Source organism: Poecilia formosa, unplaced genomic scaffold (genome assembly GCF_000485575.1).
Source record: "Poecilia formosa unplaced genomic scaffold, Poecilia_formosa-5.1.2 Scaffold28, whole genome shotgun sequence".
NCBI classification, from domain to species: domain Eukaryota; kingdom Metazoa; phylum Chordata; class Actinopteri; order Cyprinodontiformes; family Poeciliidae; genus Poecilia; species Poecilia formosa.
Window position 1 is genome coordinate 2722306 of NW_006799967.1, and position 14914 is coordinate 2737219.

The following is a 14914-nucleotide window of genomic DNA, read 5'->3' on the forward strand; positions in this document are numbered from 1 at the left end:
TTTGATACCCAGCAGAGATACGAGGGAGTTGGGGGGAGTAAACTCTGTGTATGTTAATCACTAACACATTCATCTAAACATTGTTACAGGCTCATAATATGTACTTTAAGTGCTGTGTTTACAGCTGACCTTGCTGCTGCCACTGCTGCTGTTTCAAATTGTTGTGTTGATGAGTTTTCCTTTGATGCCTGGGTCACTCGAAATTCTGATTGTTTTATGTTTTGTTTTGTTTTGGTATCTCATTTACTGTTCTGACTTCTGCACATCAACAAGCTCAGACTAGAATTTGTTTTCATGGTCAGTGTTTAAGCTGAACTTTTTTTTTTTTTGACCAAATATTTCCAAAAATTAAAAAATTAAAAGTAAAACAATGAAACAGCTTTAAGTAAGGTTTGATATTTTTGGTTGAAAAGTGATTAAAGTAATTACATAGCATATGTCAAGAGAAAAAAACGAAGAGTTCTGCACTAGTAAAGAAAATGACAAAAGACAATCAATAAATAGAAATGTTAAAAAGGCAATAAAATACATCTGTATTCTTTACCAAGATCTTTCATTGAACATTTTTGAAAAATCTATTCATGTGATGATGTTTCCGTATGCTTAGGATAATTTTCCAGTTGAAAAGAGACAACCTGAGAAACAGAAAACGTCTTAAACTCCTTGTCTTGTTTTAGATACTAAATCTGATTTATTTGTAATGGTTCCATTAGTGAAGTAATTTTTTCGAGATCACAGAATATATTATCCCCAATCACCGGAAAATTACATTTTCCAACAAAGACATCTTTGAAAAGAGAAACTGCTGAATATTTCAGATTTCTTGAGTATGGCTAAAAACGCTAAGCACCATTGCATCGGGCTGCTATCAAGCAAAAAGAGCTTCCCCAATTTGCATAAATAATCAGACATATAGAAGCAAGTAGCTACTTGCTTCTATATGTCTGATTATTTCCTGAACGGTAAAAGAAAGAAAAGGTCAAGGAAGCTGTGACCTTTGGACAGCCTGTTCTTGTCTGATTAGTCATTCTTTGTGGTCTGATTGGAAACTGCCCACCGGTCCTCACCATCTCCTTGTTGTATGTACATTCAGATTCCTTAACATTTTTTAAAAAATCTTTTGAAAATATGATTATATATAGAGAGATTTGTGTATATAGCAGAAAACACACCATGTAAGCACGCGAGCAGTGAAGCTGACTTCACTGAGGCTGTTTCTATCCATCGTGAAATTAGCGCAAAAGACAAGTCATTTCCCAACAGTCATTTTCTGTTTCCTGTCATCCGCTTCTGTTTATTTTTCACAAGGTTATTTCTCTCTGGCTGCTAATGTGATGCATTTTAACTGGGTTCACCGTGAAAAGCTTTCCGTCTCCTTTCTTGCGTGAGGCTCGATCATCGAAGCATTTGTTTTTCTCCTGTCTTTCTGCCTCTGCGGTAGGTCACCACCTCCACAGGAAGCAAATGTTTTTCCTGCCGTTCGGCGGCCGAGAGAGACAAATGGATGGAGAATCTGAGGAGAGCCGTGCAGCCGAACAAGGTATGTAAATGCACGCGACGCGCAAGAGGACCGGGGAACCGTTGGGCAATCAGCATAAACGAGCTTGAGTGTCCCAATTACGAAACCTCGCTCTGCAACACAGATAAAGACACATTAAAGTGTCAACACTGTAGTAATTAAATTACTAACAACAATATCCAGTCTTCCCAGCAAGGTTAGCTCTTCGTACAGACTACAACTTAAGGGTTTAGGATTCTCTGGTGGGATGGGGAAAAAAAACACTTAAAGTGCTTTCCTCTGTTGTGCGTCGCAGATTTAGATGGCACGCATGTCAAGGCAAGAAGATGGCCCGATTCGAAATATTATATATACTATATATTATATATTTTGAATATGCTCACAAACCTTTGACAAACCTCTGTCAAAGGTTATCTTAGCAAGCATGTGCTAAGATATTTGCACATGAGATATTTGCTCCTCCGACATAGGTGCTAGCTAAGCTCTAGCTAGCAATTAGCTAGCTAGATAGGTGCTAGCTAAACTCGTGATATGACATGCTGTCATATCACGAGTCATATAAAAAAAACGTCCGTTGACGTCAGGATGTCATTGTTTTTGCTGTAGCTCCCTAATTTTGAACTTTGGAGATTTTTTATTTTTTACTTCCCTTCCCATGATGATTACCGTGTGACGTGGAAAGCCATAAATATAAGTTGTAATCCAGCAAGGTGAGTGTGTTTTCGGTCTTCATGTCTGATCATATATAATCAACTATAAAGTGAAGAAAGTTAAACAAATAATTCAAAGAAATTACTCAGTTAAAGTAATTTTTACAGAGATTACTCGGGGTACCAATTAGCGTGCAAGGAAAATTAAAAATTATGGATATACGTTCCCCCTCCTGAATAAATGTATTCCAACTAGAAGTTGAACTTTCAATATGTTGAACATATTTTGAGGTCTTTTGCACATCTTTACCTGGAGTGCATACATTGCTGTCTTAAGATGTGCTAAAACCGATGGATACATGCCTAAAAAAAGCTGCAGATGTAATCCAGTAAAATCAAAATAAACCACCTGTGACCTTGAGTCTGTAACATGACAAAAAACCGGAAAGGTTCAAGAGGAAGAAATATTTTTGCACAGCACTTCATACTGAGATTCGTATAAAGAGTCTAATTCAATTCAGATTCTGACACAGCACAGCCAAATACTGTAGATCTTCGGCTGGCAGATGGGAAAGCAACCAGATAGTAGGACCTTTGTACGGGCTGAGTGACTCAGCACATGAAGCTCTTTAGTTCGCTTTGGAAGGATGAATGTAGTTGGGAAGTGATTGCTTTTTCAATCCCAGTGTGTAGGAGTGATTGTCTCCGGGATTGAGGGTGGATTGACCCACAAAGCAACAAGAAGGTATTCGGTTAAAAAAAAAAAAAAAATTGCTCAATGTTTTCAGAGGAAAAATGACTGAATCAAGTCGAGACACAAAGAGGAACCTGTGAATGTTTTTTTTGTTTTTTGTTTTTTTTTTAAACATTTAGGTTTCTTTTTTTAGTGGAGATGAAAAGTCATGACTTTAAAGTGGTGACATGGAGGGTGTAGTTTTTTTTAAACATTTAGGTTTCTTTTTTTAGTGGAGATGAAAAGTCATGACTTTAAAGTGGTGACATGGAGGGTGTAGTTCTGCTTTTAGAGAGAAAGCTCTAAATATGATTAGTTTTATCTAGAAAATGTGTAGAAAAGAGTACCTTACCTGAAAGAGGTCAACAACCAGACATCTTAGACACTGTAACCTATAAATTCTCTCTGCGTTAGTCAGTGATAATAGGAAGTGCAGGATTAGTCACAAATTGCAAAACCATGACATCAGGGGGGGAAAAAAAACAAACATTTACCATCTTCTCCACCTAGCATTCATCAACAACAGTCCTGATAAATATGCCTGCATGAAAATAATAACTATCTTTGCAACACAGGAAAAAAAAAGCCTTCACCTGTTGAACAGTGTGTTTTGCTGTGAATGTTAATGCTGCAAGGCATCATGGGACAGCAGCTCTCCTTTCATTCTCTTAAGGACGATCTTTTGTATTAAGCGCTGAAGTGGGTAAGAAAGGAATCGCTGCAGCTCAGTTTCTCTCTGATTTAATAAGCTCTTATCACAGCTGCTGCTGCTTCAAGGTCATTTATCTCAGTTAGGAGCAAATCTCATGTTAAAAAAAAAATAAAAAAAACCTGACTGCACTGATAAACATTTTAGCGCTCCGTCTTTTAGCTCCCTCTTTATGCAGAAACCACTTCCCTACCATACAGTCTTTAGAAAAGAGGTGCGTTAGCCACAGCGCTAAAGAATTTTGTGTAGCGGTCCATCATTTTAGAGTAGATGAAAGTGATGCAAAGTTGTCCTTTTATTTCTACTAATAAAAATCAAAAACTGTCAAAAATAAAATCCCCTCTATGTCCGTAGAATCCCCTCTATAAGACTCAGTGTAATCAGCTGCCTGACTACTTCAGAGATCACCTGAGCTACATTCACTTTAGCATAAATGAATCTGCTCTATGAAGGCCTCAGAGGTTTGTCAAATTACAACAGAGAAGATACTGAAGACAAAATCAGCAGAGCACCGAGGTGCAAGAAAATGTGGTAGAAAAGATTAAAGCAGGAATAAGTAATAAAATAATATCCAGAGCTCTAGAAAAACTCTTGGACCACCTTTTGAGTTGTTTTTAGTCATTTAAAATAGAAATACAGCTTAATCCGAGATGTTGTATTGTACTGAGTATGTTCGCCGCCTGGGAACATCGGTGAATTCGAGGTATTTCTGCAGCTGTATTCTAGTTCCCTCCCACACGTTCTCAAGGTTAACTCTGTTCCTGTTATCCTCCCTCTACAGGACAACAGTCGGCGGGTGGAAAATATGCTGAGGCTGTGGATCATCGAGGCCAAGGACCTGCCGGCCAAAAAGAAATACTTCTGCGAGCTCTTCCTCGATGACTCGCTGTACGCTCGCACCACCTGCAAGCTCAAGACCGACAACCTGTTCTGGGGGGAGCACTTCGAGTTCAGCAACCTGCCCGGCGTCCGGAGCATCACGGCGCACCTCTACAAGGACACGGACAAGAAGAAGAAGAAGGATAAAAACAACTACATCGGCCTCGTCAGCATCCCCGTCCTGGCCGTCACCGGGCGGCAGTTTGTGGAGAAGTGGTACCCGGTCAGCACGCCCACCCCGCCCAAGGGCAAGACGTCGGGCCCCATGATCCGGATCAAGGCCCGCTATCAGAGCATGAACATCCTTCCGATGGAGATGTACAAGGAGTTTGCGGAGTACACCACCAACAACTACATGATGCTGTGCTCGGTGCTGGAGCCGGCCATCAGCGTCAAGAACAAGGAGGAGGTGGCGTGCGCGCTGGTGCACATCCTTCAGAGCACCGGCAAGGCGAAGGTTAGTGATCCGCTCCTCGCCCTCCGTTCTGTCGGTTTCCATTCAGTCCGTGTTCCTGTTCTCCGCAGGAACGGCGCAGATGAAAAAAAAACAAAAAAAACAAGGGGGAGTGGAGGACGACGACGTCTGCCCATTATTTCGCTGTGAGCCTCTGACTTTACATTACAAAAGCTCAGAGAGGTTAACAATTCCTCTGCTGCCTGCTAATCCGGTGAACTCCTGACCCCAACCCACCTCTTTAAACACAGCCGTTAGTGCCAATGGCAGACACACAAGTGATTTCTTCTCGACATTGCCGCCTGAATTACAGTCAGAACTCGAGCTAATCCCTTACATGCATCTCCCGCGGTGCCTCGCGGCATACCGAAGCGCAGAAATATTCACCGCCGGCTGCAGATTAGTTCACTACAGCTGCGGCTAAGTCTCCCATGACAGCAGACCGTTGGACTCAAATAACCCTTTATCCGTCTACCCAAATAAAGGAATCATTGTACTTTACTGAGCAACACTGTTGAAAGGTTTGAGGGGAAAAAAAAGTATGTCCTCTTATCTGTCTCTGAAGGGAAAAAAATTGCTTCCTTTTTACAAAGCCAACCAAGAAACAGCTCGAATCCCAGAAGTTTTAAATTAGCTTGGAAAATGTACTTTTTTTAAAACATGTTTGTTTCAGTTACGTGCATACAAATCTACAATTATTTACAATGCAGACAGAGTTTGTTGATCATCTATATCCAGTGTTTTTCCAGCTGAGGCGCTTAGTGTGAAATGGAACATCTTATTAAATGTGGCATACGAAGCTTATGAAAAACACAACTTCAGAAGCTACACATATTTTATTGATTTTTGCACTCTGTCACTTAGCAGCCAGTTGCTGGTAACAAGCAACACCAAGGTTTTTAAAAGTTAAGAGCTCCCTTTATTCCCCAAAGGTCACGAAGAGTGCAGGGCAGACATGTGGAACAATTCTCTCTGGTCAGATGAGACCAAAAAAAAAGTGTCTGGCCTACTTATGAAGCACTGCTTTTGGCAGGAAACCAACACTAGACACTACCCTGAACAAAAACACCCTAAAGTGAAACATGATATCAGTGGCATTTAGCTGTAGGGGTGGTTGATGTTAGACCTGAATGAAGAGTGATTGCGAGTAGATAGTTATGCTAAACATAACGCCAGATCTACAATTGAATAGCGTGTTTATGTCTTAGGATGACCTGATTGTAATCCTTTTTTTTTGTTGTTGTTTGTTTTTGTTTTGTTTTGTTTTAAGCATATCTTGTCCAGTAGTGTGGTACTCAGACAGAATTGTTTTCTGTTCAGTTGAGGCCCGAGCAGATTTACCTTCCCAAGTGAAGCATTATGGCTTTCGCCATGATATACTTACACACATACAGCTCTGGAAAAACTTAAGAGACCACTGTACCTCATGGTGATTCAACCAAATGTTGATTTTTGAACTCTTTCTATTGTTGTTTCTAAAAGAATATGGACTTGTTTCCTTTGCATTATTTGAGGTCTGAAAGCACTGCATCTTCTTCATCATTCAGATACGCTGTCACACTCACTTGTATTATTATATGTACCGTGTATTTCCAATAATAACTGTTGTTAATATGCTGCTGTTGTAGTTTTGCGGTTTTGTTTTGTTTCTTTCTGCGGGTTTAGAGGCGGAAAAAAAAGTTTGCCTTTAAACCTGCAGAAAGAGAAAAAAAACAAAACTGAGAAATCACAACAAACATATGCATATTAACAATAGTCATCATTGGAAAGTACATGGTAATACCAGATGTATTTATTGGCATCTGCAGCCCGACTGAGAGTGTATGTGTCAAACACCTGAATCTAAACACGATGGCCCAGTTCAAATCAAAACCAGAATCCAATCCGGGAGTCCGCAGATGCTAACAAAGCTTGAACAACAATAATCAGCATTATTTTTTGAATTTTGGTTAGGCAACCACACTTTTGAAACTCCTGAACTACCCCTAAAAAGACTTACGGCTTTGATTTATTAACAAACAGAAAGTGACAGTGGTACTTTGGGCAACGTTTGTCTCTTTAGCTTGAACTTTGCTCCTCATCCTCCATGCTTTACGGCTGCAGTTTGTGCCTCGGCTTAATTTTCACCACAACTTCTTGGAGTTTTATCGCAGCCTGGCAGATTGATGAATGATTGGCATTTAAGAAGGAATGTCTGTCCACACAGCAGCACCAGCCCGTTGGTTTAGGCTGGTCTCTAATATCCGCTGATTGATTGGAGGACCAGGCCTCTGCTGATCCCCTGAGAGGCGAGAGCTACATCTTTAATTACCAATCAGTTAATCCTGTCCCTCTCACTAAAGCTCTTTTAAGGTCTTTCAGGCCTGTTACATCTTGTTCACCTTGTGGTCATCTGTCATTTCTGGATTTCAGTAAAACTCTTCCTCTGGCACCAAGAAGAAGTTTACAGGCGTTGCAAAAATCCCATCAGGAGCGAGTTGAACCGGCTGCGTTTCCCCTGCTCGCTTCTGCAGGCTCGTTAGAGAAACTAGCAGGCAGTGGAAAGCTTTTGGACTGTCATGCAAAGGGAAAATGTTGACTGGTAATTATTACAGCTTTCTTTATACTTGAAAGTATGTGGTGCTTTTTTTTTTTTTTCATAGCAGTAAGTCATGCTGTGCCAAGCAGCACAAAGCAGAACCAACAAACCCAATATCCGAAAATATTTCAAGCCTAAAATGGATATCTTCCGCAGCAGCTCGGACGCTGCTCATTTTTCTAGATCTTGCAGCCAGTTTTGGATGGTTTGCTTTTAGTACTCTAATGTTGAAGCGTCGCTTCATGTTGCACCAACTATAGCAAGAGTTATATTTAGAAATCAAGCTGTTTGAAGGTGAGCCATGACAAAATCCTGTAGTAGAGGTACTTCCTGTCTGTTTCTGCAAATGTTCAGCAGACATTTTGAATAACTCTGCCCTGTATTATGTATGGGTAAGTCTGAGACTGTCAGTCTGGTGTGTTTCCTTTACGATGATGCTTTTTGTTCACTGATCTCTATTTGTGTTTATGTTATTTACACGTAATCGGACCCTATTCGCATGTAGAATCGTAAAAAAAAAATAATAATAAATAGATTCTGCTTCAAAAGTAGGCACTATTTTGTGTTCATGTTTTTAGTGCTTTTTTTTTGGCACAATTTTCTGTTGTAAAAATACAAAGTTTTGGCACCACCAATGCTCCTGCAAGGCGCCGTATCTCATCTGTTGCAGCCTGCTGTTTAGCGATGCAACATTCTGCTCGGAGCAATCAACGGTTAGCAACCGGGTTAGATTCCTGTTCTCTGTTTTGTCATTTTTTATCACTCATCGGCGTGTAATTACAGCCCCGCTCGGTTGAACACTCGCTCGTCGTCTGTCCACTTTCTCCGTCCTTTTCTTCGATCATCTCTCCTTTCATGCTTCGCCGCGTCCCGAGCCTGGCTCTCTCTCTCTCTCCCTCTCTCCCTCTCTCTGTCTCTGGGGAGATGTCATTACTGGTGCCCGTATTGATGTCTGGGCGCAGCGGTAAGCAGAGACACACCCTGCATCTGTGGCAGCCCGTGCCAACTCCGCTCACACACAAGAATAAACCCCGAGAAGTCTCAAAGTCTGATGTTGTTCAAGATGTTTACGGCGGAACGTGTTCCAGCCTGTTTTATTTAAGTTTTTGAGACAGAGAGACCTAGAACTCTGCGCTCCGAGTCTCCGAACTCGGTGAAATATCTTTACATCCTCAAACCTCAGACGGCGCTATTAGAAGCCCAACGTCTGTATTGGAATTGCCTGGAGAAGTTTGCTCTCCATTTTATCTGAAAACATCCACTACCAGCTCGAATTCTTCGGGTTATTGATCTAGTCGTCTCGACGCCTCTGCCCTCAGATAGATTACGTTCTAATTTTGCTGCCGCTTCTCTCGGCTGCACAGACTCTGGGAAGCGACAATGGGAAGGATTTATTCTGGTGATAAATGTCCATGGGAGGGATATACTCAGGATATTACGCTATTTCACTGCTCCTCAAGGTAAACCGTCAGTCCTGGTTAACAGAGGGGAACTACATGAATCTGTACGCTTTTCACCCCTTACTGTAAACTGGTATCAGCCTGCAGCACAGCCATAATTCTTATTAAAAAAAAAAAAAATAATAGATTCCATATCTTAGATGTGTTTCTCATGTTTGGATGCCTTTTTATTAGGGAGAGGGTCTACTCGCGTCTCGGTGAGCTACGTTCACGAAGGAGGGAAAAACAAAAAGAGAGAGAGAGAGCATATCATATTCCTAAACTGTTCAATAACTACCGCATGATTTATTTTTTTATTTTATTTTTTTTTATTGACCGCTACCTGACAGCGCAGAGTGATGGAGGAGGCGTGGGAATGCATATGAAGCGATTTTACGGTCACCTTGCAGGAGGAACGCGTTTTCTCAGGCAACAATTAGATCCACGGTTACCAACAGACGCGTAGGGGATCGCTAAGACGCGATGACCTCTGGCGAAAATGGGAATGTTTCACAAATCATGAAAACAAACAAAAACATAAATATATACGTCTCATAAAATCTATTTATTGCTATAGAAATCAGAAATTCTAAAATTGTTCCTACTGCTGCTTAAGTTAATACATATTTGATGAAATTACAATTTATTTTTGCTGAATAGGTTAAAGCTACAGCATAGACTGATCACCTGAAAATGTGTCGGTAAGTTTCAAGTGCTCATTGCACACAATAGAGCTTGCATTTCAGCACATCTTGTCCATTGGCACATCTTCAGTTGAAAATCTAAGCCGCCTTATTGCATAATGTCTGCACTGAAGACCCTTTGGGACAGTAGTGTCAAACTCATTTTCATTTTGGGCCACATAGAGACCATGAATGTCCCCAAAGGTCGGCAGTGGCAGAACGTATTAACAGGCCATTAACAAACTGTTAAAGTATGAATAAATTGCTGTTTCTTCCTCCAGTGAGGACTTCATGAAATAGATAATATCGAACAACTTTTCACATTGATGTAATTTGGCAGTACGCAGATTAAAACCTCTCTGATTTGTTTGGTAAAGTAATATTTAAGCACACAAATGTTTTTAGAAGCTTCTTTTTAATGCATCCCCCAGTCCCCCTGGAGTTTAAAGGGTGACATGAATTAGCTATGGTGGTCCAGATTTGGCCCCCGGGGGCCTTGAGTTTGACACATGAGGTTTAAAACTGTCTCTGAAAAAAATCTAGAAATCTCTCACCCAGCTAAAGCGGTTACAGTAATGCTTGGCCAATCACGATGAAGAAGAAACGTCCTAAAGATATCACTGAAGGACCTTGACACACTTTAGGATAAAATCCATGCCAAACCAGCCGGCGAGGCTGATATTTCTGAGGTGATGACACTCACTGTAAGGCCCCCTGCAGTCAGACTTGCTTTTCATAATGATCATCTGTTTCCCATTTCTTTGGCCAACGGCGAAGCTCGGCGCCTTCGACAGGAGGTGCCTTCATTTCCATCAGGCCCTCAGTCCTTGTCGTCAACCCAATGTGACCCTCACAGGAAATGCTGCAGGCTATCACAGATCCCCCAGGTGGAGAGACCCAGGGGGTGGTGAGGATGTGGGGGAAAGTTATAGCAAGATGAGGAGAGTGAAGGACGGACGGACTGTCATGGCTCCATTTTTTATTTATTTATTTATTTATTTTTTCATTTACCCTTAAATCTTTACTCAGTTTTTGCTTTTGGAAATATAACCCAGCCTATTTGGTATCTAATGCTTGATCTTAATTTTTCATGGTTATGATTATTACTAAATGCCTACATTCGTCCAGTTCCTGTAAAGTTACCCATGCTTATTTTTAGTCTGTTCTGCTTGCTCTTTAAGAATGATCATACAAGGATAAATAAGGATGACCTTAACAATGTTTCTAGTCTTCCTTACAAGAGCAACCAAGTTACTTAAATTAATGGTGGTTATATGCGAGAGCAGTTCCTATAAAATCAGATTTTACAAATGTTTGTTTCTATTTTAAGGTGTCTTTAGCATCGCTAGCAGAGTTAGCATGGTTAGCATGACTCCAACAGCTGGTCCCCAGATGTTTTTACATCTATTTTCTACATATTGTAGATGATAAATATGATAAAATATTATATACATCTTTGTCTAAGCTCATCAAAAATGTTAATACCTGGTCATTTTGTCTGTTCAGATTCTGTCGAGTCACACAGTAGCAGCATCAACACCGAGTTGTGCTGTTGTCAGCACCCTTACGTGGGATATATTCATCGACTTGGAAAAAAAAAAGTTGGATTTTTAAGTATCCACCTGTCCAGTCAATGGTGAGAGCTGAAAAGGCTGAAAATCTACCAATTTGGGTCAATTCTCAGTTTCTTGGCGCTTTTTTCTTGTCTCAACAGCTTTTGCTGGGGTTTTTTTTCTTCTCATAAATCTCAGCCTTTCCACAGCCTAAATTAATCACTCATGAAATTAATTAATTTAATCCCACGTAAAAGTCTCAATTAATGCGCTGATGGATGTCGTGCCAATAGCAGCGTTTCCGGATAGAGTGTTCTGAGCTGGTTTGAACAGCCCAGATTACACAAGATCACAATCCTTTAGCTGTTGCATCATGTCGATCGTTTCACACGTGCCTGATCAGAGCATTTGGATTTCACACCCTGAAGTGGGGTGAATTGATCTGTCAGGCAGCATCCTCCGCTTTCAAACTAACCTTTATTTTTTTATTCACGTTCAGTTTTTAGCGCTATTGCTCTTTATTGCCATAGAAACCCACCAGGCTTTTAAACAGAAGCTGTCAAACTGGTGCTGAAACGGTACTTTTGTTTTCGTTTCTCTTTGTCCGCACGTCGCCGCGTCGGACAAATATGAAAACGCGCGTGTCCCAACACCGCGACGGCCGCATTCACTTTCAGAACTTGTCGCCGCATCATTTGCTTGGGAAGACAGCAGAACAGAGATTTCTACAGACTCCGCTCCCCGCTCTTTATTAGCCCAGACGAGCCTCGCTGCTCTGCTGACCCATCTCTCGCCCTTAAATTCACGTCGCTCCTTCTTCCACTGCACTCTGTGTTGGGATTTTTGAGGCATGGTTTGGTTGATGGGATGTGGCAGCATTTTAGAGAGTGTTCTATTTCTCCTTATTAGCACTGAAGCAGAGGGAAGGAGGCGGGGAGGGGGGTCTCAGTCTGCAAGACTGAGTGAGTGCTTTAGAAGAAACACTAAAGGATGACACGAGGGAACAGGGCGCCGCTCCAGTCTCTGCTTAAAATGTAATTGCTTTGGCTTTTAGGATCCTTGTGCTTCTGTATGGTAAAGCTAATTAAACCAAATCTTATGCGGCTAGTTTGTGGCCTTTTTATGCGTCCTAATGTGGAGGAGGTGATCGCAAACTTTACTTTCATTTAAATCCATAACAAGGAGGCGTAAGGATTAAAAACCAAAAAATAAAGAGTGTGAAGAGCTGCGATTTATCGCAGAAGCATCTCTGTCGTCATAAAAAGCCGTCGCATCAAATCCAGTTAAATGAAGAGGGCTTTTTGAATTCAGATGTTTTTTTTTTGTAGGGCATATATGTGAAAAAAATATTCGATTAAAATTGTAAAAATAGTGGGTTGTGCATTTGCATACAGCGACCTTAAAATCGAGTTGAACACACCGCCTGCAGGACTCACCAGACTAGTAAATAATGTCCACTCATGTTTAATTTAATCACAGCATAAATACGGTGGAGAACATCATCAACGCACAGCATCACGAAGACCATCGGAGAGGTCAGGTATGATGTTCCACTGGCTGATCCATCATCTGAAAATGGAAAGAGAAGGACTCAACTGTAGACCTGGAGAGCATTAAGTATAGAGACGGGCAAGATGCCCCACGGTGGCGCTACAGTAGCTACAAAGTTCCACATCTCAGGTAGGAGAATCTGTTGACAGGCGTCGCTTTATGAAATCCTCTCATCACCAAAACCACTGATGTCGATCGTCTCTATGGAATTATTTAACAAGCGCCATTTTATACTTGCTAAAATGTGGTTCTTCATGGGAATAAATGCATCCAATTAGGAACGTTTCAGATTAAAACTTGTCACATTCAAGTTCAGTCTCTTCAGGTATTTCAGTTTAGTGTGAACAAATTCAACTTTTTTAGAATTTTGGCGACAAAGCTATCACAAAACATCTCTTCTGCAGATGAGTAGAGAAGTTTGAAATACACTTTTAAAACGACTAGTGGATTGGAGTGTGAACCTTCGTCGTCGTAATGTGATTTCACACAGCTGACAGCCATCCGCTGACTCCAGCAAGCACTTGCAGTAGGTATGAAGGCTCGAGTGGCAAAATTTACACCAGAGCTCCCCTCCTCCCACCCCACCTCTTACATTTTCAACAGCACTAAGTTAGCATGATGTTCATCTCTCCCAATTTGTGCTTTTTTTTGTTTCCAGTGGAATTTTTCTATTGATCAAAATCCAAATTAACTAGATAAAAGCTGAATTTGTCTTCTACTCTGATTGTGACACCTCCCTACACAAGCACAGGTATCCGTGTGATCTGTGCTAATAGTTTGCCTATCACTAATATCAATGCGTGCCCTATCTGTACATCTGTGCTCTGAGACGGTAACATTTGCAAATGTTAGGAACAGAGAAAAGGCATGTTTGCATACAGCAGATGTTTCGATTATAATTCACAATGAAACAAGGCAGTGAAAACCGCCTCTTCCAAAGAGATGAGATATTGCAGACTGCTTTGAAAAATAGTCACAAGTTACTCGGCTGTGCTGGATTTCAGGCCAGTTTACGAAGTGTTTCGCTCAGCTAGTCCAACATTAGCTATTTTTATACGATTCTCGTGCAGATTTTGAGGGAACTATTAAAATATAGCAAAAAAAACAACGTCCTTGCACTAACTGATGGTGAGAGAGTCAACGAGGCAACACAAAGTGTAATTTTCTCAGATGTCGAGGTTTTGCACGGCTTTCATAAACAGTAAAATGTTTGTTATATCAGAACTTATTCGGCAAATGTTTTTCCATCTCCCCTTTAGCGCATTAACTTTGCTTTAGAATAACTAGGAACCACCTCAAGCGAGCGTAAAATTATGTTGTTGTTTTTTTTTTTATCAAACTTGAGGAAGTTCATATTAATTTTGTCATTTCCATCAACCTCTTCTAACATATAGCAAAAATTTTAAAAAATGTTAATGGAAACACGGCCATTGCTACATGTGCAGCACACACGACCTGTCACTACACATTGCATTTGTTGCTTCCCATTCAGAGCCCATTATATAAAACTGTTAAAATTAACTTCTTGATTATGATGTTTAAAAGTGGAGAAATAAGTGGACTCACTTAGGGTAATTATTGCCTTTTTATGCTGCTGTATTTTATTTATTTTTTTTAGCATCTGCAGATTTCTCTGTCTGCTTTAAATAATTCATTGCATCGCTCGGGTCTTGTACATGACCTGATCCACTTGACTGAAGTAGGCGGCACGGAGCCGGTCCGTTACCGGTGGGAGAAGAAACGAATGGTTTAATTTAAAGTAGCAGTCACGGAGCCTGAGGAAGAAAATAGTTACATATTTTTTTTGTGCAAAGAACATTTAGTTGTCTCTAAACTCTTTGTCCCATTTTTCAAGCTAAAGCATGCAGCTTTAATTTCTCACCCTGGTCAAATAATTTCCCCAAAACAAAAGCGTTTTGTCAAGGTGTGCTGTAGCCGGAAATGTCTCTGTTTTGTTCAAATTTATTGTGATAGACATAGAAAGTAGCATGTAATTTTATAGATTTTATTTTGTTTTTAACATGACAGCAGTATAAAATAGCACATGCGAACAAGGAATGCAAAAGACATATTTTTTGTACCACAATAATCTTAACATGTTTGAAAAGTAGAAGAAAGATTATACAGAGCAATTAGAGCTTTGATAAGTGGAAATGTGTTGTTTTA

The 14914-nt window shown here is 40.6% G+C and overlaps 1 protein-coding gene across 10 annotated transcripts in view; it reads left to right on the forward strand.

Annotated features, from left to right (window-relative positions):
* The window catches only part of LOC103135907 (disabled homolog 2-interacting protein), a 189150-nt gene that overhangs the window by 147089 nt on the left and 27147 nt on the right, over positions 1-14914 (forward strand). For all 10 annotated transcript variants that reach the window (XM_007548914.2, XM_016669891.1, XM_016669892.1 and 7 more), the window contains 2 exons: positions 1442-1540; positions 4393-4947. In XM_007548914.2, coding sequence (XP_007548976.1) covers positions 1442-1540; positions 4393-4947 — 654 coding nt within the window. The remainder of the gene's footprint in view (positions 1-1441; positions 1541-4392; positions 4948-14914) is intronic.